This window comes from Aspergillus sclerotioniger (genome assembly GCF_003184525.1).
Source record: "Aspergillus sclerotioniger CBS 115572 chromosome Unknown BO94scaffold_34, whole genome shotgun sequence".
NCBI lineage: Eukaryota > Fungi > Ascomycota > Eurotiomycetes > Eurotiales > Aspergillaceae > Aspergillus > Aspergillus sclerotioniger.
Genome location: NW_020291024.1, coordinates 249,257 through 273,824, shown reverse-complemented (window position 1 = coordinate 273,824; position 24,568 = coordinate 249,257). Strand labels below are relative to the sequence as shown.

The 24,568-nt window shown below is 52.1% G+C and overlaps 8 protein-coding genes across 8 annotated transcripts; 6 read left to right on the top strand and 2 right to left on the bottom strand.

Annotated features, from left to right (window-relative positions):
• Nucleotides 1-1,178: 1,178 nt before the first annotated feature.
• BO94DRAFT_501404 (pepsin-like aspartic protease) lies at nt 1,179-3,073 on the top strand. The gene is made up of 3 exons (XM_025609431.1): nt 1,179-1,881; nt 1,941-2,701; nt 2,763-3,073. The coding sequence occupies exons 1-3, from the start codon at nt 1,496-1,498 to the stop codon at nt 2,888-2,890; spliced, it is 1,275 nt and encodes a 424-aa protein (XP_025463175.1). The 5' UTR covers nt 1,179-1,495; the 3' UTR covers nt 2,891-3,073.
• A 171-nt stretch (nt 3,074-3,244) lies between these two features.
• On the top strand, nt 3,245-5,151 carry BO94DRAFT_539345 (putative cofactor for methionyl- and glutamyl-tRNA synthetases). The gene has a single exon (XM_025612687.1). It carries the CDS (start codon nt 3,538-3,540, stop codon nt 4,876-4,878), a length of 1,341 nt encoding a protein of 446 aa, XP_025463174.1. The 5' UTR covers nt 3,245-3,537; the 3' UTR covers nt 4,879-5,151.
• Nucleotides 5,152-5,750: 599 nt separating this feature from the next.
• Nucleotides 5,751-7,178, top strand: BO94DRAFT_589800 (2,3-butanediol dehydrogenase; the record flags this gene model as incomplete). The annotated part of the gene is made up of 6 exons (XM_025615967.1): nt 5,751-5,834; nt 5,901-5,934; nt 5,999-6,247; nt 6,312-6,398; nt 6,452-6,931; nt 7,003-7,178. The coding sequence occupies 6 exons, from the start codon at nt 5,751-5,753 to the stop codon at nt 7,176-7,178; spliced, it is 1,110 nt and encodes a 369-aa protein (XP_025463173.1).
• Nucleotides 7,179-9,554: 2,376 nt separating this feature from the next.
• On the top strand, nt 9,555-13,097 carry BO94DRAFT_560198 (Anp1-domain-containing protein; the record flags this gene model as incomplete). The annotated part of the gene is made up of 5 exons (XM_025614130.1): nt 9,555-10,190; nt 10,252-10,562; nt 11,589-12,271; nt 12,325-12,644; nt 12,696-13,097. 5 exons carry the CDS (start codon nt 9,555-9,557, stop codon nt 13,095-13,097), a joined length of 2,352 nt encoding a protein of 783 aa, XP_025463172.1.
• A 594-nt stretch (nt 13,098-13,691) lies between these two features.
• On the top strand, nt 13,692-15,083 carry BO94DRAFT_560197 (putative sister chromatid cohesion protein Dcc1; the record flags this gene model as incomplete). Its single annotated transcript, XM_025614129.1, has 3 exons — nt 13,692-14,625; nt 14,693-14,859; nt 14,916-15,083. 3 exons carry the CDS (start codon nt 13,692-13,694, stop codon nt 15,081-15,083), a joined length of 1,269 nt encoding a protein of 422 aa, XP_025463171.1.
• A 42-nt stretch (nt 15,084-15,125) lies between these two features.
• On the bottom strand, nt 15,126-16,316 carry BO94DRAFT_476020 (uncharacterized protein; the record flags this gene model as incomplete). Its single annotated transcript, XM_025608591.1, has 1 exon — nt 15,126-16,316. One exon carries the CDS (start codon nt 16,314-16,316, stop codon nt 15,126-15,128), a length of 1,191 nt encoding a protein of 396 aa, XP_025463170.1.
• Nucleotides 16,317-17,760: 1,444 nt separating this feature from the next.
• BO94DRAFT_253283 (E3 ubiquitin-protein ligase RNF216) lies at nt 17,761-20,447 on the top strand. The gene is made up of 2 exons (XM_025606446.1): nt 17,761-18,487; nt 18,542-20,447. Exons 1-2 carry the CDS (start codon nt 17,877-17,879, stop codon nt 20,175-20,177), a joined length of 2,247 nt encoding a protein of 748 aa, XP_025463169.1. The 5' UTR covers nt 17,761-17,876; the 3' UTR covers nt 20,178-20,447.
• A 2,069-nt stretch (nt 20,448-22,516) lies between these two features.
• On the bottom strand, nt 22,517-23,350 carry BO94DRAFT_475925 (putative mitotic spindle checkpoint protein (Mad2B); the record flags this gene model as incomplete). The annotated part of the gene is made up of 1 exon (XM_025608582.1): nt 22,517-23,350. One exon carries the CDS (start codon nt 23,348-23,350, stop codon nt 22,517-22,519), a length of 834 nt encoding a protein of 277 aa, XP_025463168.1.
• Nucleotides 23,351-24,568: the final 1,218 nt, after the last annotated feature.

The following is a 24,568-nucleotide window of genomic DNA, read 5'->3' as shown; positions in this document are numbered from 1 at the left end:
TGCAAGCCTGCAAGTCAAGAACGACTGCTTGGCGCAAGAAGTGCCGTGCCTCCGCCAAGTTTGTTTTTGGGCCTGCCCCCCCTTGGCATATTTAATCCGACCCCCGCCCGGCCACAGTCGACCTTTTTCATCTCACCGTTTGCTTGGCTCTGTTTGAAGAGAGGAAATCCGCTGATTAACTGATTGAGATCCGCGACGGGACCCCGAAGTCAAACCGAAAGGGTAGATAGTCCCCGTAGTTGAACGTTGTCCGGACTAGCCGATCCGCCAGGTTCTGTTATTGCGTAGGAACACTGCGCAAATCCGCCACATGCAGAATTTCCAACTGAGAGTTGACGCAAGCCAGAAAATCATTCGTCCAATTCTTGAGGTTCCTGGGACCATGAACACTAAAACTCAGCTGCCTACGCGGCTTCAGGGCTGAGTAAGACTCCAGCTGTCCATACATCGCTCGAGGTACGGGTGCGATGGAAGTGCCGGCAACCAGTGCCTGCGCCCATTGACATGCCGAGGAGGATGAGTATCGTGTGTTACGTGCTGCCTGATTAAAACCGAGTGCCTACTGGCTCACAGGCTCACTGGCAAGGCAAGTGAAGAAGCCGCGCCCAAAGTTGGAACCGACTTATCCATCCATGGGACTTTGAGGCACGCTGGTGTTTCATGATGGCGGCGTGGTGATTGGCCGGCGGTGCCGGGGCCGGGCGGTTAGCGGTTTCAGGGGGAGCCACTCAGGGACTCGCCCCGTTCGCTGTCAAGTCCACGCAGTCGCCGCCGCGGCTGTCAAGGCTTCACGCCCATGCGCTCCCATTCACCAGAGGCTCAGGGCCAGACTGGGATGGAGTCTTCTTCCGCAATGCAGACGAAGATCCAGCAGCCCGCCCCCCGCCGTGTCAGGCAAATGAGATGGCTTCCCCCCATCAGTCCGGGCGAATGGGCTTGGATAGCCTCGATTGGCTGACGATTCCACCTTTGAGCAAAATGCTCCAGCTAGTTGGAACAATGCCACCCCTCCGTGCTGGGTGGACCATGCGAGTAAGTCTTGGTGTCTTGGGCGGATTATTATAGTCCTACTACTACTACCTAGTACTAAGTCGCTCGAGCTTGGATGCGTTTCCAAACTTTTCCTTTCACCTGAGCTTTTATAGACTACCTTTCTTCCCCCCCCCCCCCCCCCCCCCTTTCCCCCTTCTAGACAATTAAGTCATAGTTCTTTCATTCTTTTCGTCCGATTGCTGGCTTTGTTGGGCTGATCGCTGCTCTCTTGATCTGCTCGTTGCTCCGTCAGTTTATTCCTCTGCCTCGTATCAGAGTATAGCAGGCTAAGTCAGGACTCGGCCCCCATACTGCTCCCCCCCTTTATAAGCCCATTCCTTCTGGAAAGGAAGTCTTCTCCAAATACTTAATACTTTCTTCTCAATCTTTTTGTTTCTGAAACTCGTTGGGCCCTATCCTTCTTTTACAGTCAGCCCGCCAAATTTACTAAGGAGTGAGCATCATGCAGCTCCTCCAGTCTCTCTTTTTCGCTCTTTTTTTCAGCTACGGCGTTCTTTCTTTACCACATGGTCCGGGAGCGCAGCACAAGGCACGGTCCTTCAAGGTGGAACGAGTTCGTCGTGGAACCGGTGCTCTGCATGGCCCCTCGGCTCTCCGCAAAGCATACAGGAAGTATGGCATTGTTCCCAGTAACCTCGGCATCGACCTGGTAGACTTCGAGCCTATTACCACCACGCACACTGCTGTTGCGGCCGATGACGTCTCGGAGCCTGACCAGACTGGCGCAGTCAGTGCTACTTCGGTGGAGGACGATGCCGAATTTGTATCGCCTGTTATCATCGGTGGCCAGAAGGTCGTCATGACTTTTGACACGGGCTCGTCGGACTTGTGAGTCTCCATAATAACATGCATCGTTTCTTTGACATCCTAATAACATTGTTCTGCAGCTGGGTGCTGGATACGCGACTCAATAAGACCCTGCCAGGCCATACGGAATACAACCCCTCGAACTCCTCGACATTCCAGGAAATGGACGGATACAGCTTCAACGTCTCGTATGGCGACTCCTCGTACGCCGCTGGCCCCGTCGGAAAGGATACTGTCAACATTGGCGGTGCAGTTGTCAAGGACCAGGCGTTTGGTATTCCCACCGAAGTATCTGAGTCGTTCATCGAGGACACAAACTCCAACGGTCTGGTCGGCATGGGCTTTTCTTCCATAAACACCATTCAGCCTGAGGCGCAAAACACGTTCTTCGCCAATGTCGCGCCCAGCTTGGACGTGCCTGTCATGACTGCCTCCCTCAAGAGCGACGGAGTGGGTGAGTACGAGTTCGGTGTGATCGACAGCAGCAAGTACCAGGGCAGCATTGCCAATGTCAGCGTGGACTCCTCGAACGGATACTGGCAGTTCTCAACTCCTCAATACCGTGTTGCTGACGGAGACTTGAAGTCAATTGACAAAGTGAACACTTCGATCGCGGACACTGGCACTTCCCTTATGCTGCTGAACGAGGACATTGTTACTGCCTACTATGCGGAAGTCCCCAACTCGACCTACGTGGACAGTGTCGGTGGTTACATCTATCCCTGCAACACCACTCTCCCGAGTTTCTCGATTGCCATCGGCTCGTCCAGCCTGGCCACTGTTCCCGGCAACCTGATCAACTTCTCAAAGGTTGGTACCAACACTACCACCGGACAGGCCTGTAAGTTCTCATCTGTGACCCCAATCCGATACAGAATGTGCGTTGACTGATTCCCGATTAGTGTGTTATGGCGGCATCCAATCCAACGGCGGAACCTCGCTGCAGATCCTGGGCGACATTTTCCTGAAGGCCTTCTTTGTTGTCTTCGACATGCGCGGCCCCTCCCTTGGTGTTGCCGCTCCCAAGTGATCTTTTCTCATGTAATTTCACCTGCATGTAATAATATCTTCTGAAGTTAGGACTACATCCCGATGGATGTGCACGTGCACCGGATTGCCTTGGGTCTGCGAGTCAAGGCGGGGTCATGTGGCTGTAGTCGAAACATTTATCCAAGCAAGAATAATCTGCCTCCGTAAGGAAGGCTATATTTGGAGTCTAATGAAAGCATTGTAACTCGTAGTACTTAGATCGGTGTTGGTCGCCAGAGAAATTCGCCGTGCTGAGTCAGCCGGCAGCCCTAAAACGTTTTGGGCAGTCGGCGATCAGCCAGGAAGGGAGGAAAAAAAAAAGGGAAAAGAAAAAATGTTTGTAGCCGCGTGCAGAGTCGAAGAGCTCAATTGCATCTTAGCGTTGCCATCCATCTTGTAAACCCCATCTAATTTAATTCACTTTTCCAAGAAAAAAAAAGAAATCAGATCCCTCTCGCCAGGGATCTTGGTAGCCGCGACAAGGTGACGCGCCTCAAGCCAACGGGGGCGCTTCTGCGGGTCGCCAGCAGAACCCCGCGGTTCGCTCGTCCTCTGACTGAACGCTGCCAGTTGGGATTCAATCCTGCCCCTCTTCTCTCGTCCACCACCTCGTCCCTTTTCCTACCTGCCGTTCGCCCATTCGCAAAAATGGCCATCAACTCCGCCCCCGAGTCCTCGCTCCTTTCCCTCCTCTACCGCTCCTACCCTAACGCCGTCTCCCCCGACGCCACGGAGCCCGACCTCCAGACGGCCACCCCCAAAATCTTTCCGCAGACCAGCTTTTCCGTCGCGGAAGAGGCCGACATCAAGCAATGGCTCGCCACGATCTCCGGTCTGCAGACCGCCCTCACCAAGGATGACAAGCCCGTTGTTTCCACCATCCTCTCCCAGGTCAACACCCACCTGACCACCCGCACAACCCTGCTCGGTGCGAAGCCCTCCGTGGCCGATATTGCCGTGTACGCCCTGGTCGCTCCCCTCGTTGAGAAATGGACCCCGGAGGAGCGCACCGGTGAGCAGGGCTACCACCACGTCGTGCGTCACGTCGACCTCGTGCAGAACAGCCGCCTCTTCGCCCTGCAGATCCCCGAGGAGGAGAAGGTCAGCATCGACGTGAACGACGTGCGCTTCGTGCCCAAGCCCGTCGACCCCAAGGAGGAGAAGGAGCGCAAGAAGAAGGAGAAGGCTGCTGCTGCTGGCCAGACCCCCGATGCTGGCAAGCCCCTTGTCGTCGGACAGGGTAAGCCCGAGGCTGCGGCCAAGAAGGGCGAGGCCAAGGACGCTGCTGCTGCGGCCGCTAAGCCCGAGGGCAAGCCCAAGAAGGAGAAGAAGGAAAAGAAGGAGAAGCCGGCCAAGGCTGCCCCTGCTCCTGCTGCGCCTCCGTCTCCCTCCGTCATCGACCTCCGTGTCGGCCACATTCTCCGTGCCATCAACCACCCCAACGCCGACTCCCTCTACGTCTCGACCATCGACTGCGGTGATGCCCCTGGTTCCGAGAACACCTCTCTGGACGAGGCCACTGGCAAGACTGTCCGCACTGTGTGCTCTGGTCTGAACGGGCTGGTTCCCCTGGGGGAGATGCAGGGCCGTAAGATCGTTGCCGTCTGCAACCTGAAGCCGGTCACCATGCGTGGTATCAAGTCCTGCGCCATGGTCTTGGCCGCCTCTCCTCGTGTGGCCGAGGGTGAGGACTCGCACGCTGGACCCGTCGAGCTCGTTTCCCCTCCTGCCGACGCCCCGGCCGGTGAGCGCATCTGCTTCGATGGCTGGACCGAGGGCGAGCCCGAGAAGGTGCTCAACCCTAAGAAGAAGGTCTGGGAGACCTACCAGCCCGGCTTCACCACCACCGACGACCTGGAGGTTGCGTTCGAGATGAGTGCCGTCCCGGCCGTTCAGGGCCAGGAGGGTAAGCCTTCTCTGGGCAAGTTGAAGACCCTGTCTGGCGGTATTTGCACTGTCAAGAGCCTGAAGGGAGCGACTGTCCGGTAAGGGATTGATGCAGGTAACATAACGGAATAATGGAACAGAAGACGAAAACAAAATCAATGGGAAGTGAGCTTTACGGAGTACCCAGAACGTAAATAGGTCATATGATTGATAGCGCCATTGCGGATTAGACGAGAAACGAGGAATTTCTTTTGATGTTTCTTTTCTTATCATGATATCAAGCCTGACGGCATTTCAGCCGCAACTCCAACCAGACCATAACCAAACCGACCAATAGTTCCCCCCATTTTCATCCATGATACATTATTACCTGCCCAAACCCATTATCCATGACCTAAAAACATCTTAATATAGTCAATCCCCATCCTAACTCCACCCCTCATCGTTACCAACACCGCCCCTCTTCCTGCCCATCCATAATAAGTAGTAACTTATACCGCTCGCACCCCTCCCACCTAACCAACCAGATAAGAAAAGAAAGACAAACCAAAAACAAACCAAAAACAAACCAAAAACAAACCATACGTAGATCCCCCGCGAATACGGACCCAAACCAAACCAGCGCCTCAACCCCCCGCCAACTTCCAAACCGTGCTTACTTATTTCCATCTATTCGTACTTCCTTACATACTTCCTTCTGGTCAGCCTCACTCTTCCAAATCCACCTCTTCTTCTTCCAGCTTTTATTGCCCTTCGCCAGAATCATACTTACAATATATTAGTTGGGTTTGTATCTTACCCATTCACTCAGCTACAGCTACTGGGTATATTATCAATCTATAATTGGGACTATTCCGACTTTTCTAGAATTGTTGATTGGACGGGTGGGTATATGATAAGTTGACTTATTGTGACTGTGATCGTGATCGTAATCCTGATTGTGATAGTGATTGGTGTTGGTGTTGGTGTTCACTATGAGAGCAGTCCGATACCACGGTCCGAGGGATATTCGAGTTGAAGAGGTGGAGGAGCCGGTGTGTGAGGTGGAGGAGGTCAAGGTACATCTTTTAGTCTTAAGAGTTATTCACGACTGATGGGGGGTTTTTTGTCGCCGACGGTGGCAGATTCGACCGGCTTTTGTGGGTATTTGTGGCAGTGGTATGTTTGTCTATCTATTCAGATTATTTCAATGTTATAAGCGATATACTCACCTGGCCCGAAGACATCCACGAATATCTCCATGGACCTGCTACTGTCCCGTGCACACCACATCCTATCACAAGGCAACAAATGCCCGTGACACTGGGTCATGAGTTTAGTGGTACGATCGTGGAGATTGGAAAGGGAGTGACGAGAGCGAAGGTTGGGGATCAGGTGGCTGTAAAGCCAGATTTGTTTGACGGGGGCTGTGCGGCTTGTCTGAGGGGATGGGTGAATTGTTGTAGGAATCTGGGGTTTGTGGGCTTTAGTGGTGAGCTCTCTATCTCTGGTTTCCTTCTTGTGTATGGCTAATATAATGAGGTGCATGGACTCAGGCAGTGCTGGAGGATTATCGGATTATGTCGTTGTCAAGGAGGAACAGGCTATTCAGCTGCCCGAAGGGTTCCCGTTGGATCTGGGGGGTGAGTTATCTCTGCTTACTGTATATGAAGTGTTAGTGTTGCTGATTGTGTAGCGCTTGTTGAGCCGTTAACCGTGGCATGGCATGTGGTCAATCGCTGCTCGACGCAGGATGCTCGTACGGCGCTGGTGGTTGGAGCCGGGCCTATTGGGCTTGCTGTGCTTCTGGTTCTCAAAGCTCGTGGTATGGAGTCCGTTGTCGTTGTGGAGACTTCGCCGGAGCGGAGAGAACTTGCCAGCATTTTGGGTGCTACGCATGTCCTGGATCCTCAGACGGAGGATATTGTGGCTGCAGTGCGTGCGATGACCGGCGATGCCGGCGCAGACGTGGCCTTTGAGTGTTCTGCTGCGCAGGCTGGACTTGATACCGCTGTGAAAGGAATCCGAGCACGAGGTACAGTGACAATCGTGTCTTTGTATGGGGAGAAACCGGTGATTGATGCGCTGGACGTGGTTCTGCGAGAAAAACATGTGGTTGGCGCGGTGATATACGAGGACGGAGATTTCGAAGCGGTCATCGAAGCCATCTGGTCGGGTATGTCAATGCCAACCGAGGCTCTGCTTACCACACCTTGCCATGTGCTGACTGTGTCAACTCATCTGCAGGACAACTGAACCCCCGACCCCTGATCACCAACAAGATCCGCATGGAAGACATCGTTGACAAGGGTATCAAGGCTTTGATCGGCGGGAGGGATAAGCAGGTCAAAATCCTAGTCGATATCAGCTTGAAGTCCGAGGCCGAGGGCCGGACAGTACGACATGATCAGCTGCGGCTGTAGGTTGCACAACCTTGGGCCGAAATGAGATATGTATCGTTGCTTGCATTGTCCCGTGTTATACATGACTCCCATGCGTGTTTGCGGCCGGGCATTCCCGTATGCCCGGGGGGTGGAAGGAGCGACCAAGAGACCAAGCCGGTCAGCAATGCCAAGATCATTCGGTTGCGATAGACGGGGGTGTCCGCGCGGAGGAGGATGTAAAGCCCGCCCGGGTTGCCTGTCAGTGTCAGCTAAGTTCTACCGTATGTAAATGTCACCCTCCGACGTCAACACGTGTGAAGTGAATACGAGGCAACATACCGCTATCTCTTCCAGCAGCAGTTGGGGTGGCGAGTACAACCACGACAGCAGTGTCCAGTCCATCGGAGCGGCGGCGGGGTCATCTCGTATCACCATCCCCTCGACTTCCACCACGGATGCCTCAGCGGCCAAGACGCCGTCCCCGATGACACCTGGATCCACCGGATTCCGCGGCTAGTATTATGCGTCATTGCATTCATGTCAATGGCTAGTAGTCTTACCCAACGAGAAGTGCACTGAGGTCCCATATGCTGTTTAGTCATTAATGTCATGCTAACCACGAAGGATCCCGTACCTGATACACCCACCACCACAACCACCTTTAGATACTACAGACTCATAGAATACCTCCCACAGTACTCCATGCTCCCCCGCCAGTATTAAATTCCTCGATTTACCTCCGAGATCCTAAACCCATCACTCGGAGATAACGCAACACACATCACGCGCACCGTACACCCCCGGTCCCAATCCCAATCTCCCACCCCGGTCATCTCCCAATTAGTGGGCAATGAATATACTAGTCCCCCTGTGGCTGCAGAAGAACATGCGTTCGATCGCGCGATTGCCAGACTACCAGACGCCACTGTTCCAACTTTCAATTCACCTACTTACATTCCGATGTATACTAACACTGCCACTACTGTAGTGTCCAGAGTCCGGGTACTCCGTGAAACCAGCCGAACCCACAGGCCCATGACAATATGAACCGATGACTTCAGATATCATTTATTTCTTTTTTCCTGTCCGTGGGGGTTGTCTCCAGGGTCGGTCGCTCTTTGGATTCGAACCGTGCTTGTTGTTGATATTCCTGTAGTGGATGGAAGGTATCGGAGAATAAGCGTCGAGTAGGTGGCTATTCGGTGGGAGTTGTATGGAATCAATTACTCAATAAGTAAGAGTAATGATGACATGGGAGAAATTCACTACTGCATGAAGAGGCGGGGGGGAATGTACCTGTACGATGTGTCTGTATGTATGTCTCGCCTGCTTTACTAAATTAAGTACACAAGAAAGTAACTAAATAAGAAAGATCCTGGCAAAGTCTCATACCTCCAGAAAGTACCGTTACAATTATAGGGAATTAGATCATAATTATAATTGTGGCCTGATCATTTCCCAAATATAAGTAAAGAACCTAACCTAACCCAACTTCTTTATAAGTCCTCAGGTACTCCATAGTCGTTCGTTACACCTCTCACGCTCAGTGCAGTCAGTCAATCACTTACTACTTACTTTTACCTCCTTCACCACTGACGCCATAGCCACTCCCCATCTGCACATCTATTAATAACCTCTTAGTATGTATACCAAGTCTCAATGTCCCGCATCTCCCCTTTCTACTTTTCCTCCGAGTGGATCCCTCACCTCTACTTAGTACTTAGTACTCAGTCCTCAAGTTACTAGTTTTCTTGTACCCACCCACGGTTTCAGTACCTGGTCCGGTGTGGTTCCCCCCGACTGACTCGATTTACCTTCGGCTCCCGGCGGCGCCCTCGATCCTCAATTTCCTTGGTTCGGGATTGATCTCGCCATTTTACGTTTTTTTTTCTTCCGCCTCTTTACACAGTTCTTATTTTATTGATTTAAATTTCTTCATATTATTATTTTTTCCTTTTCAATTGCACAAGTTGTCAGCAAGCTGAGGAGCCGCGCAGACAGGCAAATCTACGCCTGTTATTGGTAGTTGTACTTACTTTCAAGGAGGCTAGGATTATTATTATTACTGCATATCTATAATTATTCGGGTGAAGCTGTGGGTTCGCCTTGCGGGAGACTCCCGACGGCAAAATGTTCTGATCGGATTTATCTAATGAACCCTGTTTGTCGATCGCTTAGAAGGAAGCCGACTTGACTGGACTGGACTCGACTGGACCTGGATTGGACTGGACTGGGCTCTCCATTATTTTTAAACTTCTTTGGGTGCCGCTCTTGTGTTCTTGTCTTTCTTGATTTTTTTTTTCTCTAGTGTCCATTTAACTATGTTACGCTGAGTCTGGTGGTTCTACACTGACAACTCTTATTACCCCCCTTACCGTTAACGTCTATTCTTGGTTTTCGCTTGTCCACGCTCCCATGGGGACTCCACTGGTCGGTACCGCAATTATCACGGGTGGAAATGGGTTACTCGGGTCCGAGATAGCCGTCGCTATCGCCAAAGCACAGCCGTTCGTTCACTTGCTGCTGGTGGCCCGCGATATCAGATCCGATAGTGTAAAGGATGTCACGGACAGGATTCGCCTCGTCGGTCCCCGGTCCGTCGAGGTGGTCAAGGCGGACCTGGCCTGCTTCAACTCCATCGTGAGCTTTTCTCAGTACACCGTCGAGCGAGTTCGAAGTAAAGAGATCCCTCCCGTCATCCTGTTGATCAACTCCGCCGCCATTTCGTCATACGTTGCCGATCAAGTCACACGAGATGGGTACGATCCCGTCTATCAGACCAACTGCATCGCCCCGTTCCTGTTGACCGTGAGCCTGCTCGAGGCTTTCCGCGCAGGCGACGGTACACCGAACGGTGGTGCGCGGGTGATCAACGTTGGTTGTTCCGCCATGTCCAAGGGATCCCTGGATTATTTTGACAAAGACGGCCCGGAGAGTGCAGTCCAGCCGCCAGGGACACCAATGAGCACCAAGGAAGCGACCAGTCGGTTCGGAAGTAGCAAGCTTTTAATGAGCGCCGCGATGTATGCCCTGCGTCGGAGTCTGGTACTCGTGAGTAGTCCTTGATACCCTGTCCGCAATGCGCCCCCACTAACCGAGGCCGAACTGGTAGACGGGCAACATTGCGCTCAATGTATACACCATGGACCCCGGCGGTCTAACCGGAGAGAGTCACCAAACCACCACAGCCCCGTTATCGGTCCGAATGGCACACCAAACCCGGTCTGGACTCCGACCATTCCTGCGGGTATTCTCCAAGAGTGCGATAAACAAGGCTAGCGTTCCAGCCAAAGTCATTGCGAGAGTCGCATTCCAAAAGGAGACGGTGGAGAACTGGGGGAGGGAACGATATTATATCTTGGACAGCGAATACGAGGCCGGATCCGTCATTCCGGCGTTGCGGGATGTGCCACGCATGGATGGGTTGCTGCAAAAAATTATGCGACAGGTCGAGATAGGCGTCAAGGGCATGGGATCACCTCAGTCCCGGGTATCACGGCTGACTGCTCGTTGATCGGGACACATAAAACGCTCGGGGGTTTCTCTTCTTTCTGTTTCTCTGCATGCCAAAAATTATCGAGCATTTTCGAGCATATTCAAGGCGTTACTTTATCTCTTCCTTCAAACTTGGGTCGGCAGATAAGGAGTTCTTTGGGTTAGGGGAATGCACTTTGCTGTAATTAGAAAATGAACTGTACAGGATGAAGAAGCCACCAATCAAGATGGATAACCGCAGCAACCGGTCGAGCAATAGAAACGTGGAGAGGGGAAAGATGGGTGGAAGAGGGAGGTTGCATGGCTGCAAACGGAGAGGGCAATGGTGCCGGAAACGGCTCAGGGCGCGGGAAGGCGGTTCTGGCCTGGATTCTGGTTCTGGTCGTGTCTCTCTCCTGGGCGGTCGTCGTTGCTCGCCGCCGCCTTGAGCCTACGTCCAGTCGACGCAATCAATGTTCCCGTCAGATCATCGCCCTTCAATTCTCACGCTCGTTCGGCCTCTTGAATCCCTTCCGGTACCTCTCTTATAATCCCCTGGATCTGCGACCGTCTATCGGCCATTCTGCCTCGCCCCCCGACCCCCGGCTGTTATTTTTCCTTTCGTAAGCGCATTCCAGGTGGGAATCTTGAAGCCGGTGGCCATCTCTCCGGGATCTAGGAGCCCGGGAGGTTCTTTGCTTCGGGACCCGTTTCCTAGCTACATGCTGTTGTTGTAGGAGAGATGAACAGGCACCACGCCTTCTCGAATGGCTATGCTGCCTACCCTCGCGGGAAGGGCAGCAACAACACCTTTTCCATCTCCCCCCACCGGTAAGCGGTCCCTGTTGCTGATCATCGCATACCATCACCTTCTTCACATGAACGGAGGTTGCTGTCGGCAAACCGGCAATCTGGCATCTATATCTTCAAACTAGCTGCACCACAGGGTGTTCCGTGCTGACATTGGACCGCTAGCTTCCAGCCGCGCCCACAACCGGCTTTGCGACGTCGCAGACAACTCCTCCAACGATTGTGTCTCATTGCCGCCGCCTCAACGCTCCTTCTCGTCCTCATCTTCCCGTCATTTCGAGCCTTCTTCCTCCCCGCAGTCTCCCTCGGAATCGTCTCATCCGTCGAAGACCTACAACTAGAAACCGTCCGACACTATGACTTGTCAAAAATGCAGGGGACTGGGAGTGGATGGGAACAGGGAGAGCGAGTGCTCATGTGTACACCTCTCAGGGACGCTTCGTCCCATTTGCCAATGTTCTTTTCGCATCTCCGCAACCTTACCTATCCCCATAACCTGATAGATTTGGCTTTCTTGGTTTCGGATTCTAAAGATGATACGATGGAGATGCTGTCGGAGATGCTGGATGAACTACAAAACGACCCGGATCCGAGTATGTCGTTCGGCGAGATCTCGGTCATTCAGAAGGACTTCGGTCAGAAGGTGACGCAGGATGTGGAGAGCAGACATGGATTTGCTGCTCAGGCCAGTCGCAGAAAGCTGATGGCCCAGGCCCGGAATTGGCTGCTTAGCGCCACTCTCCGCCCGACTCATAGCTGGGTTTACTGGAGAGATGCAGATGTTTTGACCGCCCCACAGACCATTTTGGAGGATCTCATGAGGCATGATAAGGATGTGATTGTACCGAGTGAGTACCTACTCCCGTGCGCCTTTTTGATTGTCGTCTAATCCTTGAACTAGATGTTTGGCGACCCCTGCCAGATTGGCTAGGAGGCGAACAGCCGTACGATCTAAACTCGTGGCAGGAGTCAGAAACCGCACTGGCCCTCGCCGAAACATTGGACGAGGATGCGGTTATTGTGGAGGGCTATGCTGAGTATGCCACATGGCGGCCTCATCTTGCTTATCTTCGTGATCCATATGGAGACCCCGATATGGAGATGGAGCTCGATGGAGTGGGGGGTGTTAGTATCCTGGCCAAGGCCCGAGTCTTCCGCGCGGGAGTTCATTTCCCGGCCTTCAGTTTCGAGAAGCATGCCGAGACGGAAGGATTTGGAAAGGTAGATCGGTTTCGCTTGCATTTACAGGTGCACAATGCTAACGCTTGACAGATGGCGAGGCGTATGGGATTTTCGGTCATTGGCCTTCCACACTACACAATTTGGCATCTCTACGAGCCGAGTGTAGATGACCTCCGGCATATGGAGGAGATGGAGCAGGAGCGACAGGAACGTGAGAGGGAAGAACAAGAACAGGCTGAGCGTGCCGAACGTGTTCAGACTCTGTTCCAGGATGCCAAGACGCAGTGGGACATTGACAATGCATTCGTCGAAGATGCAATCCAAGAGGAAGGGCAGGGGAAAGACAGCAGTGATTCGACAGCATCGCCGGATGTCGATAGTACCAAAGGCAGCGAAGAAGGCCCTGTAGCCCAACCCGCTGCCAAAGAGCAAGGGGGTGCCGACAATGCACTGGAAGGGCTGACACAAGACAGAAACCAAGCCAGGCAATAAGGCAACGTTGCCCCGAGCTTCCAGGTCCAGCAACAGTCGAAACGAGTCATAAGGATCTGGTCAGCATGGTTTGCTCCCAGGAACCACGAGGTCAGCTCCTTGCTCTACTGACCAGTCCGACCTCTGTGCTGGCCACAGGGTGACTTCTCTGTGACTGAAATTACTGTTTCTAGGTGGCCTCTTGTATTGTGTAAATGGTGTTTGGGTCTACACTTGGCTTTCCTTTGCTTCTTCCCCCTTCTTGATTGTATGATCATACAAGATACACATACTCTTGTTGATCTTTGTTATGGCTGAGATGATATCTCTTAATTTGTACAGCATAGACCAATGAATTTTACTGAAAACGACAAGCTGACTCATGTAATTCTCTTCCAGCAGATTCACCTTGTACAATCGCAAGTGTTGTGTGCAGATTAAGCTGTGGCCCGTGCGGCTATCAGTAATCTCGAAAAAGCACGCGTACCGCGTCGAGACCCTCCGTTCGGAATGCTCTTCACACATCTGACACACACCTCCTGGAAGGGGACCTCCTGACCAACTTCCAGTCTTCCAATCGGTCTTCCGATCCTTCCTCGGAGCCACAAAACCACAATGTCCACTCAATCCGCCCAAAGCATCCTGTTCACCCACACGGCCCCCCAACAGGCCTTCCGGTTACTTGAACTCCCAGCGGATCTCGCAGAGCTCCTTTCCTCGGACAATCCTCCCACGTACGAACATCCAGAACCAATGTCCTACCTCTTAAGTTACATAATACTAATCAACCCAAACCACAGCCTCGAAATCAAATCCCCCACTCCCTCTTCCCAAGAATCTAACCCCACTGACCCTCCCACCGACACCACCCGCGAATACATCAACCTCTGCACCCCAACTCAAACCTACCGCATCCGCCAAGTCCAATCCTCCAATTCCCTTCACATCCTCCGCCCCAGCGACGATGGCATCCAACGCGGCAATCTCGCCGTCGTCGGCGGCCCCACCACCACAGAGGACCCAGTCCTCGCCGACATGAACCTCTCCGAAACAATGACTACGATCGCGAAGTGTGGGTCCACGCTGGAATTGCATACCCCGCAGGAGGGATTTAATATCATCCCCGTTCTCGAGGGGTTGTTGGGGAGATATGATTCCCTTTCTGATGGGAACACTGAGCAAGGGAGGTTGTCGGAATCGACAGATCGGAGGAAGATTATCGAGGGGGTATTTGCTGATGTTCCAGTGTCCCGGATGCAATGCGGGAGGGCCTGGAGGGAGGTTTGCGCGTTTGTGTTACCTGATACGGGGCGTGGTTGGGTGCCGACGGCGAAGGTGAAAATTGGGGTGTGGAAGCGGGCGGTGGAGGGCTCTGTACTACAGGGCATTGATCTGGGGAAGCAGTTCCTGGTGCGTGATGTGTGGAGGTCGGTACTTGATGAGAATGGGGAGGGGGAGTGGCCGAGGGAGCTGTTTGAGGCGGTTGTAAGAAGGGTCTGTGAGGCCGGTGATAGTGATGGGGGTTTGTTGATGGAGGGGGAGATGAAGTGTAAGTTTCCTAATTCCTGAGGATCTGTGGGTTTCCTGGGCTGGGCTGATTCTTATCGGCTGGGTAGGGGCAAGTATTGATAAGGAGGGGTGCGTGCGGTGGGTTGGCGAGACGTATCTGGAGGCTGTGGCACCCACGGCAAATGCCGCACTTGGACGGAGCGAGTTCCTGAATGCTTGGAAGGACCATTTGCCCGAGGGCTGGAGGGAGGAGGTTGCGCTCTCGAAGCTTACGGTATGTGGATCTGAATTGGTCTCCATATGTCTTTGACTAACAGTGCGGGTGTACAGGAGGACAAGCATAGATTTCCCGATCCAACGACTATCTGCTTTGTCAACGACGATGATCGACAAAAATTGAAGAAAAATCTCTCAACAGATGCTAGTGCTTCTACCACGGCGAAGAAGACACGAAACTGGCACGAGCTGTTCAAAAATCAAAAGCGACAGAAGCGCTGAGGCTCTAATTCTAGAGGAAATGTATCAGTTAGCCGGTCAACCTCAGCACCAGGCATATTTCTCGTTCAAATGCCAATCCACGTTCGCGCCCATGCCGTGTTCGGAACCTGTCCATCTCAGACATGCAATGCTGCTCTTCTGCCGGTGGACAAGCTCGGCGTTGGGATGCAGCACAGCAACCGCCTTCTCCAGCAGCGGGGTTGGGTTCCAAAACTCAATCGTTGCCATGTTCCACCTATGTGCCTCGAGTTGAGCCCGGCGCAGGACTGCTGCCATGGCTCTCACGATTTTCTCGGCCTGTTCTGGCGAGGTCGGCTCATCGTACACCCACCGCAGGATGTATAGGGTGTTTTCCTCAGGCGTCTCACCAAAATTTCTGTTCCAGGCACAGTACACCCCTGCGCTGTCCTCCCCGGCACCCTTCGCGCGAGGTACTTCTTGGTCGGAGTAGAATCTCTCGGCATAAAATTCTTCCCTCGCCCAGTGCCATTCGAAGTGCTCGAAGTTGGGCGCAATAGCGATCTTCGGGACGGATGACTGCTCGGAGGCCTCTCTCAACAGCTCACGCTCCTTTTGCAAAACCGTCTCGTTACACATGATTTTGCGGACGTCCTCCGGGCTCAATGTTCGTGCCTTTGGCAAGCTGGCCCTGGCATTTGCAGAGGCATATTCTTCTTCGGACAGTGGCGACAGTGCAAAGTGAGACGATGTGAACGGCTGCCAGCCGAATTGGGCATAGAAATCTTTTCCGATGTCAGAAAATAAGATGGTGAACAGACAACACTTCCTGGTCTCGGTTTCCATCTTCCAGGTCTCGATCTTGTTGATCAACTCCTGCATCATTCTCTTGGCGTATCCTTTGCCTCTGAAGTCGGGGCGGCAATACACACTTCCAACGCCATGAGTGGATACGTCCTCGGCTTTGCCAGCATACGCCAGTATGGCTTTTTTCTTGTATGTTTCGCAAGAACTCAGGATGGTTCTGTGCTCTTCCGGCTCTCTGCGATCGACCAAGATCCAGCAGGTCAGGCCATCCTTGGTCAGCGGTTGTTGCAGCAGGTGATTCTCTCGTGTGATGTACGTGTCAAGGTCCAGACGGCCCTTCCATGCTTTGCTGTTCAGTCGAATGGATTCAATCCTCTCCCTTGGGGTGGCGGGGACCAGCACCAGGTCTGGCGAGTCGCCCTGGGGCAGCTCGGTGCCGTTAAAGTAGGAGGTATCAGCAGCGATCATGATGATGTCTACCAGGCAGGGGGTGGTTCTTCCTGCGGGGTGGAGGGAACTGGACACGGTGGTGAGAAAGAAGATCGAGTGAAAGAGATCCGACGAAGGAGCCCACGGCTAGGTCTAGCAATTCAATTGTTTGGCGCGAAGGAACAAACCCCGTATTTGTTCCACCGGAGTCCGACAGGCCCGCAAGGGGGAAGATGTAGTTAATCGATAAGGAAGTAGACCGTCCTGGATGACTGTCCCACAGCGCCCGGACAGCTGATCCTATTCGTCACGGCAGCCGACGACAAGCGGCGACAAGCGCAGCGGAGAGAGGATGGACTTGCCTGGAACGGCGCGTCTCATGCTCCGTGACGTCGCGCGGCGCATGACGCCCGGGCGTCTTTAGGGCATAGGGCTCGCGGGGTTGGCAACTGGCCTTGGTTCGTTGGTTGGGGCTTCCCAATGACGCGGGGATCCTGGTCGTGAGATGCCGCTCAAGAGAAATTAATATGTAAGATGAATCCCGCCTATTCAGTTCAATTTACGGAGTACTCCGTACCCCGTACTTGTCATGGTTTTCTGCCGGGGGAACATGCATTCATTAGCCGTTAGCATTCATGCCCGTGCCTGGCAGGCGGTCGGGAACTGCCGGTACCTGTCACGTGGGGCAGCTGTCAATGGGTTGCTCCTTCCCCCTCTTCAAAGAAAGCGGCATGATTCCTCTGAATCCCGGAGTTTTCCCCATCCATCGCTGGAGGTGCCCCGTTCATCAACGAAGCTGCTGGTCCGTCCAGACAGCCTGCTCTTTTCATTTTGTCAGCCTAGCGTCCTAGGCTTGACAAACTCCTGCTGGTCCCGGTTGGTTCCTGGGTCGATCGTCCGAGATCAGGCTAGGTAACCCCCCGTTGTAGGTTGGACCTCCCCCAGCATTATTGACGGCCTTGGGCCCCACTGTGCGTGCCAACCTTCGGTCTGGATACTACTATTCCCCGTTGGGCGGCTTTCGTTACGGATGATCAACCGCTATTTATCTATCTATACATCCTCCATCCAACCCTCTATAGCCTAGCGACCTTGTGACCGGACGAACCCTCGACACATTCGAAGGCTGTGTGGGTGGTCCCAGTCTTGGTGGGGTGGCCTCGGGCGAGCCTGATCCATAGTTGAGTAGGTTCCTTGACAGCCTTGGTAATTCCATTCATCCATTCATGCTTGTCAGGTCTACACATGATAATGATCACGTTCTGGTTGTACTTGTGTTGCTCAATGCACTGCCGCAAAACATTCAGGACATTATAGTATAACCTCAGCCTTTTGCTTTCATTGCCCGAGCGTATCACGCCTATCATCGATACCTCTCACTTCTCCTTGCGGGGTCTCTCCGTCCAGGCATCGCTGCTTGCACGCTTTCAATACTTTCTCGTTCATCCTCAACGAATCTTTGCTTAATTACCTGCTCCCTACCTGACCATTTGCTTGTTGCCTAAGCCCTTAGTTCGTTGGTTCCTGGAGAGTTCCTTCATACACACTTCAGAAGTAGATACTTGTCACTGAGCTCTTCTGCTCAAAGCTGAGACAACAATGGAGCTTCCTCACTTCAACGGACCCACGCATCCGGACCTCCCTCTAAGACTGGGGTATTTGAACGGTGACAATTCAGACCCCCACTACAACAACAACCCTGCGCTTGCTGAGCTGAACCACTGGGACATCGCCACGAACGATATTGATTGGAACTTGATTCCTCCTCCCTACCCCTTGCCCGACTACGACAACCCCATGAAGAAACAGAAACAAAGTAGCATCAGCGCTGTCGCTAGGGAGCGCGATAGTCTTCATCTGGAATCTGCGTCTACCTCGGCCTCGTCGCATTCTGAGACGCGACATGGACCAGTTTTCATCGACCTTACCGAGGAAGACGCGTTGCTGACACAGATCTTGGACATCTTTCCGGATATCAGCCATCAATATGTGGAAGAGCTAATCGATCGCCACAGAGGCTCTCATGGGCAGCCAAGATTGATCGAACAGGGGTTATTGAAGGAGAATGTTGTCGACGAGATTGTACAGCAAACTGACTATCCCAAGCAGGACAAGGTCAAGAAGAGGAAGATTGCAGAAACGGAAGAAGATGACAAGGAATGGATGGCCAATATGCCTGAGCGAGGCGGTCGTCTATATCTTCAGCTGGCGTGAGTGGATTGTTTATTTCCCCACGAGACTCTGGACGCTGACTACTGATTTAGTACTCAACTTCTATGCAAGGAATTTCTCTGGACTCCATTACATCATATTCGACAAGTCATGAACGAGAAAAAAGAGCTCTTTTCTGCGTTCCTGACACTGCATTCTCAAGAGCATCGACACACAAACGAGTACACAAGGTTGAAGGCCAAAAGGACAATCAATGTTAGACCAGACGATGAGGGTCCTATCGCTGAGAACCTGAATCAGGAACTGAGAGCCGCCAAGAAGAGGGCTGAAAAGGAAGATGGTGAGTGGCACGGTTTTGAGAATCAAAGCCCCATGGCTGACCAGCGTATCGCCTGTCAAGCCATTTTTCGCAAGCAGAAGGAGGATCAGGAGGCCGAGGTACGAAATGAGGAGGAACATAATCGAACCGGGAACCTCGTCGAATGCCAGTGCTGTTACCTCGATGTCCCAGCGAATAGATCGCTCCCTTGTGAAGGAGACTATGTTCATTTCTTTTGCTTCGCATGCATCCGGAAGTCTGCGGAGACTCAAATTGGGCTTATGAAGTACCAGTTGCAATGCTTTGACACCAGTGGCTGTCAAGCAAAATTTGCACGCGCACGGCTAGAAGAAGCGCTAGGGTCGAATATGATGGAAAAGCTTGACTCTCTTCAGCAGCAGGATGAGATTGAAAAAGCTGGTCTGGATGGCCTTGAAGGTTGTCCGTTCTGCGATTTCAAGGCCATCTGTCCGCCCGTGGAAGAGGACCGCGAATTCAGGTGCCGAAACCCCGCGTGTGAGCTGATCAGTTGCCGTTTATGTCAAAATGAGAGCCATATCCCGAAGACTTGCCATGAAGCCAAGAAAGAAAGGGGGCTCCCCGAGCGCCACTTGGTCGAAGAGGCAATGAGTGAGGCTCTGATTCGAAACTGCCCTAGATGCAAGGTGAAGATTATCAAAGAGCTCGGGTGCAATAAAATGATCTGCTCCAAGTGTAACTGTGCGATGTGCTATGTCTGTAAGCAAGACATTAGCCAGGAGCAGTACAATCACTTTGGGCGCCCTCCGACAAATTGTCGTACCCACGACGAACCGGCAGAAAACCGCTCATTGAAAGAGATTGAGCAAGCCCAGAATACAACTATCCGGACCTTACTGGCACAAAACCCCGAACTGACGGAAGAAGAATTGCGGGTGCATAATGACAAAGAGAAAAAGTCGGCCTCGAACCTGCGCCCCAATAATTTTCCCCGCGCGGAGTTATATCAAAACCGGCTCTGGGGAAATGCGGGCCATCCCCAGGTTGCGCAAGACCCCCGCCAACGAATAGTCAACCTACCTACAAGGTCAGGTATGCAACGGAATGCGCAGATGGATCTAGTCCATGATCAACCTTTTCGGACCATGAACTATCCACCCATGCCTCCACCCCTGGGTGCCGGCGATCGTCTTTATGGACAGGGCTACAACTATCCAGAGGCCCAACTGGCAGGAAATCAGTTTGGGAGAGCGCGTGAAAACCAAGGGAATCTACCTGTGGGAGGTTTCCGTCGAGATCTGAATCCTGGTGCCCTGCCGGGTCACGCACCGCCTGCAGATAGAATGCGCCCCGAAACGCAGATTCTTGCCGACTATTATGGGTTTCATATGCGACCCGATAATTACGATGGAAACTACCCGCTGCCCTGAATTGGGCTACAGTTCGGCGCAGAAGAGAGCATCTGAAACGAAACGATACGCCTTGGATCGAGGTGGCGTATGCGGTATTGATATCGTGTGTCGTTTTCATATCTTCCCGATTTGATTTCCGTGTGGTTTCCTTTCCCTCGGGCTCAGCATCTGGTAATCCCCCATCTTTTGTCCTTCTGGGTAAGAACACATCCTAGCTATTCAGCGTTGCGCACCAATTTCATCTCATGCCAGATAGTCCGACAGCGATACCCTTATTTTTGATGAGCATACAGACAGCCAACCAGACGTCCTGGATATTACGACCTGATTTGACTGAGTGTCGTTTAACACTAGGATAAATATCACCAGGATCTTGATTACTCTTTCTTTACTTTTTGCCTCTCCCCTCGTGGAATGACCCCTGCCCCTCCTATCCCCCTTTCTCTTCTCATCTCCTATTATCACGGTTCTGGTCTATGTCCAATTTAGAATGCCCCTTTTTCCTGATTATAATGAAATCGATAGTTCACATGTGCTTTCCCTTTCCGTTAGCTTAGTATGCATTCGAATCCTAGTTACCTATCACTCTCCTTAATAATCTCAAAACATGACAAGATAACACCATACCTCTCTATCCAGATCCAGACCCAGATTCTCCGGATATGGATTAAAGTACCACCCACCCAGACGCAAACGAAGATAAGTCCGTGTCTACCAAATCAGGTGATCTAGTCACGTTTCTTTCGTCCCCCGTAATGTCTGGGGGGGGGGGGGTAAGAGTTACTTGGTGATTACTTACATTGAATCACGTGATTGTGGTCTGCACTGTAATGTATATAGGTATGGTTTCTGACTGGGTAATAATTAATCAATACGGTGGGGGGAGAGGACGAAGTGCATAGTATACATACACAGCTAAATTGGATGAAATATAGTCCAGGCGCAAGGTCAATAGGGGTCGGGGGAGAGGAATCAAACAAACTAGAGGAGAAATGACGATGCAAAACTTCCTACCTACCTAGAACTGATCTAGTCTACTACTCACTATCTCATATCCGTAACATCACATCACATCTTAACGCTCATGATGCAAGACACAGCGCAAATCAGATCAATAGATAACAACCAACCAATCATAAACAAACGGTGATAACAAAAAAATGTTGTAGTATTCGACACCAGGAGAGACCATAGGATGGGCAGCATAGTAGAGCATAGCACATGACAACACGCATAGATGCCACAATATACAGGCGGAAGTAATGACTCACATGATGCGTTTGGAACCTTTTTTAGGTTTCTTTCCAGACAGCCGGTCCATTCTGCGTTCTTTTACCAGAGCCAATCGATTCGACAAACCAACAACAACCACACCCACTGGTATCAGGCACGCAAGTCTGCCATGGGCAAATTCTTGTGCATATGCTGAACCCCGCAACCCAAATTTAATCTTTCTTCCCTAGAAGGCGGCGTGGAAACGCAGTGATGCTGACGCTCTCTATTCCGAGAGGTGGACGCCTGTATCTCATCATCAGCTGGTTTCGATGCGCCCAAAAGGCGTCCAAATCCTTCCCCCACTGATACCTATTCCGAACACGTCCACGGCCGCCAAATGAGGAGAGGGAGAAACAGACGCCGACACGTACACACACACACACACACACACACACACACACGCTGAGAGAAACAAGGATTTGCCAAGGAAATGCGGTGGAGACAGGATTAGCGATTACGGACAGGACTCTCGAGAACCCTCCCCGGACGGTGGGGACCATGCTGGCAACCTCGTGGTAGCTAGTGGCTAGATATTTGAATTTGCTAGGATCATGTAGTTGAAGAAATCTCAACGAAGGAGACGAGCAGGATACAATAGGAAATGGTATGAAAATGAGAACACTCCGGGGAAATGGCGGGGAGGAGAATGGAGAAAGATGCTTGGGGAAAAATAGATGTCTCCAGAGATGAGAGAAAATGGAAGAGGAAAAGAAAAAGGAAAAAAGAAAAAAGTAGTAATAGAGAAGAGAAAGAAGAAAAGAACGTGACAGAATGACGACAGGCAGCAATGGACGGAAAGAAAGAATCGAGCAAAAGACAGGAAAAGATATGAACCAGATCTATGTAATGCCATGCGAGTCCCAAAAATCGTCCGCTCCCCATTTTATATATTTGCGCCGCTCACTCGGACGGCAGTGCCTAATTTCCTCATCCATCATGTATGTTCGATCATTGGTCACGCTAAAACAAGAATGAGATAAATGGAGATATGAGATAAGGAGCAGAAACATGTTTCAGTGCAATCAGAAGGTAATGGTGAACTAGATGAACACGGCAAGAAGATGTAGATGGTGATCCGAGGCTTACGGTGGATGTTCCGAGTCCACCGGCTCATTGAACTTCTGCCGTGCCTCCTCCACCCATAGTTCCAGTCGAAGCTCTCCGGCTTCTACACGTCGTACCGGGACTGTCTTGGCGCGCCCGTTTGACACCTTGGGTGGCGGCTGTTGCGGCTCGCCGTTTCTCAGTTTGGAAACAGAGTAAGGGGCGGTGCATGATCTGAGGTGGACCTTATCCGGCTCGGCCACAATCCACGTCTGTTCCTCGGTGGTGGTCCCTGCGGGAGGTAAAGCATCTTCTCGCACTTCGATGCAGACGGTAAAACTGAATTCATCGTCCCGGGGCAAAGGCGTCAGTCGCGCACACGCAGAAGCTAGTCTCGCTAGACAAGCTCGGAATTGCGCTTCGAGGTCGACTGTCGTCGGAGCGGAAGCCCGTTCGGTTACGGGAACACCCGGTTTGGTTGGTTCCTCCCTTCTGTCTTCGAAGGTGGTATTGACCTCGCCAGCGGGGACACGGGGGAAGCCCGATAAGTCAAAGGCATATCGTTCGAGGGGCTGATTCGTACGGAGAGAGGAAATGATAATGCTGACAGCGGTTATTGTGCCTTTCAAGATCTCCGTTCCGACCGCAATTGACGCGTCGTTGATGTAATCACACACCTTGGGGTGACGGGATTGTCGGACGGGATAATTATAGGCCCGCACGGGGAGAAACGTGGCTCGTGGATAGACCGAACGGAGGAACAGGATCTGGTGTATCGAGACGGTGAGGAAGTTGGTGAAGGATGCCGCCAACGCAGACTGATTGTTGGGCAGCGATCTAGGTGCGGTGACCGGGGCGGAAAATGTTGTCATGGTGGTAGTAACGGAGTTGACGGTGGTACTCTCACTGGCAATCGGCATTGCCGTCGTAGGCTCTGGTATCGTCGTTTCCACGGAAAAGATGGTCTTGACGGGATCTCGGAGATTCTGAGTGCTGTTCCACCCTGAGGCTAATCATCGCTCTGCCTTTTTTGAGACGATGAGTCAACAACGGTCTTCCTTTCCACGCATGAGAGATGGTTTGTCCCTTTTCCACTTTGCTATTGCTATGCGACAACGGGGGAGGGGAGGGGGGGGGAGGCGAGGAGGGGAAGAGTGGGGGGGGGTTAAAGGTTGAAGTTGAGGGGGGTGGGTGTGCGAGGTCAAAATAAGGAGGGGAGGAAATGAACAGGAGTTCGAATGAACGGTACTAGGTCAGACCCGGCCCCGAGGAAGCAAGCAGTTGAACCCAAGCAATCAAAGAAAAGAAAGGAAAAGAAAAAGGTAAATAATATAGCGAGAAATAAGAAAGAACAGAGTTGGTAATAGGAAAATAAATTCGGAAAGGGGGGGTTGGTGGTGTTGGAGTAACAATAGATAGGGCGGCGTGGTGGGAAGTAGCGGAGATGGGGTGGGAATGATGGTGGTGGTGGTGTTTGGGAGGAAAGGCAGTAAGAGAGCGCGACTTGGGTAATAATGTCGTTAAGGGAACGAGTGTGAGGGAACCCACGAGAGTGAGAGGGAGGGAAGGAGGGAAGGACGAGGGAGGGGAGGGGTGAGTGGATTGGATTGGGGCTTGAAAAGTAAGGAAAGGACTTCGGATTAAAACATACGTTGGGTGGACGAGACGAAACAAGCAGACCTCAGAGCATGGATGGAGTCGTTGAGATGGTGACAACCGGCGAGCGAGATCTGGGATAGGATTAAGGAGAGAAGAGTCCTGGCTTGACGATAACGACGGCGACGATGATGCTGCTCCTGCTGCTGATGGAATTTTCCTTTTTTTTTTCTTTTTTCTTCCCTGGTTGGAATTCCCGTTTTAGTATTTTCCTCTTTGGCTCTCCCCTCTCCCTCGGAAGTTTTTGTTCCTGGAAAAAAACTTTTTTTTTAAATAAAAGAGAAAAAAAAATTACTTGGCTAAGAAAAAAGATGAAAATTATATCCTTTTTTTTAATTCCTTGCTCTCTGCGTCTAGGGAGAGGAGGGACGGCAGACGATAGGAAACCAACCCTTTGAGGGGGGGGCGGCGTGGAAGGGAGAGGTGGGCTGCTC

What these genes read in the sequence shown, in the direction of transcription:
- BO94DRAFT_501404 (XM_025609431.1), top strand. Translation starts at nt 1,496, where the DNA reads ATGCAGCTCCTCCAGTCTCTCTTTTTCGCTCTTTTTTTCAGCTACGGC. An exon ending in GACACGGGCTCGTCGGACTT is followed by an intron (nt 1,882 to 1,940) that starts GTGAGTCTCCAT and finishes ATTGTTCTGCAG; the next exon opens with CTGGGTGCTGGATACGCGAC. An exon ending in CACTACCACCGGACAGGCCT is followed by an intron (nt 2,702 to 2,762) that starts GTAAGTTCTCAT and finishes ATTCCCGATTAG; the next exon opens with TGTGTTATGGCGGCATCCAA.
- BO94DRAFT_539345 (XM_025612687.1), top strand. Translation starts at nt 3,538, where the DNA reads ATGGCCATCAACTCCGCCCCCGAGTCCTCGCTCCTTTCCCTCCTCTAC.
- BO94DRAFT_253283 (XM_025606446.1), top strand. Translation starts at nt 17,877, where the DNA reads ATGGAGCTTCCTCACTTCAACGGACCCACGCATCCGGACCTCCCTCTA. An exon ending in CGTCTATATCTTCAGCTGGC is followed by an intron (nt 18,488 to 18,541) that starts GTGAGTGGATTG and finishes CTACTGATTTAG; the next exon opens with TACTCAACTTCTATGCAAGG.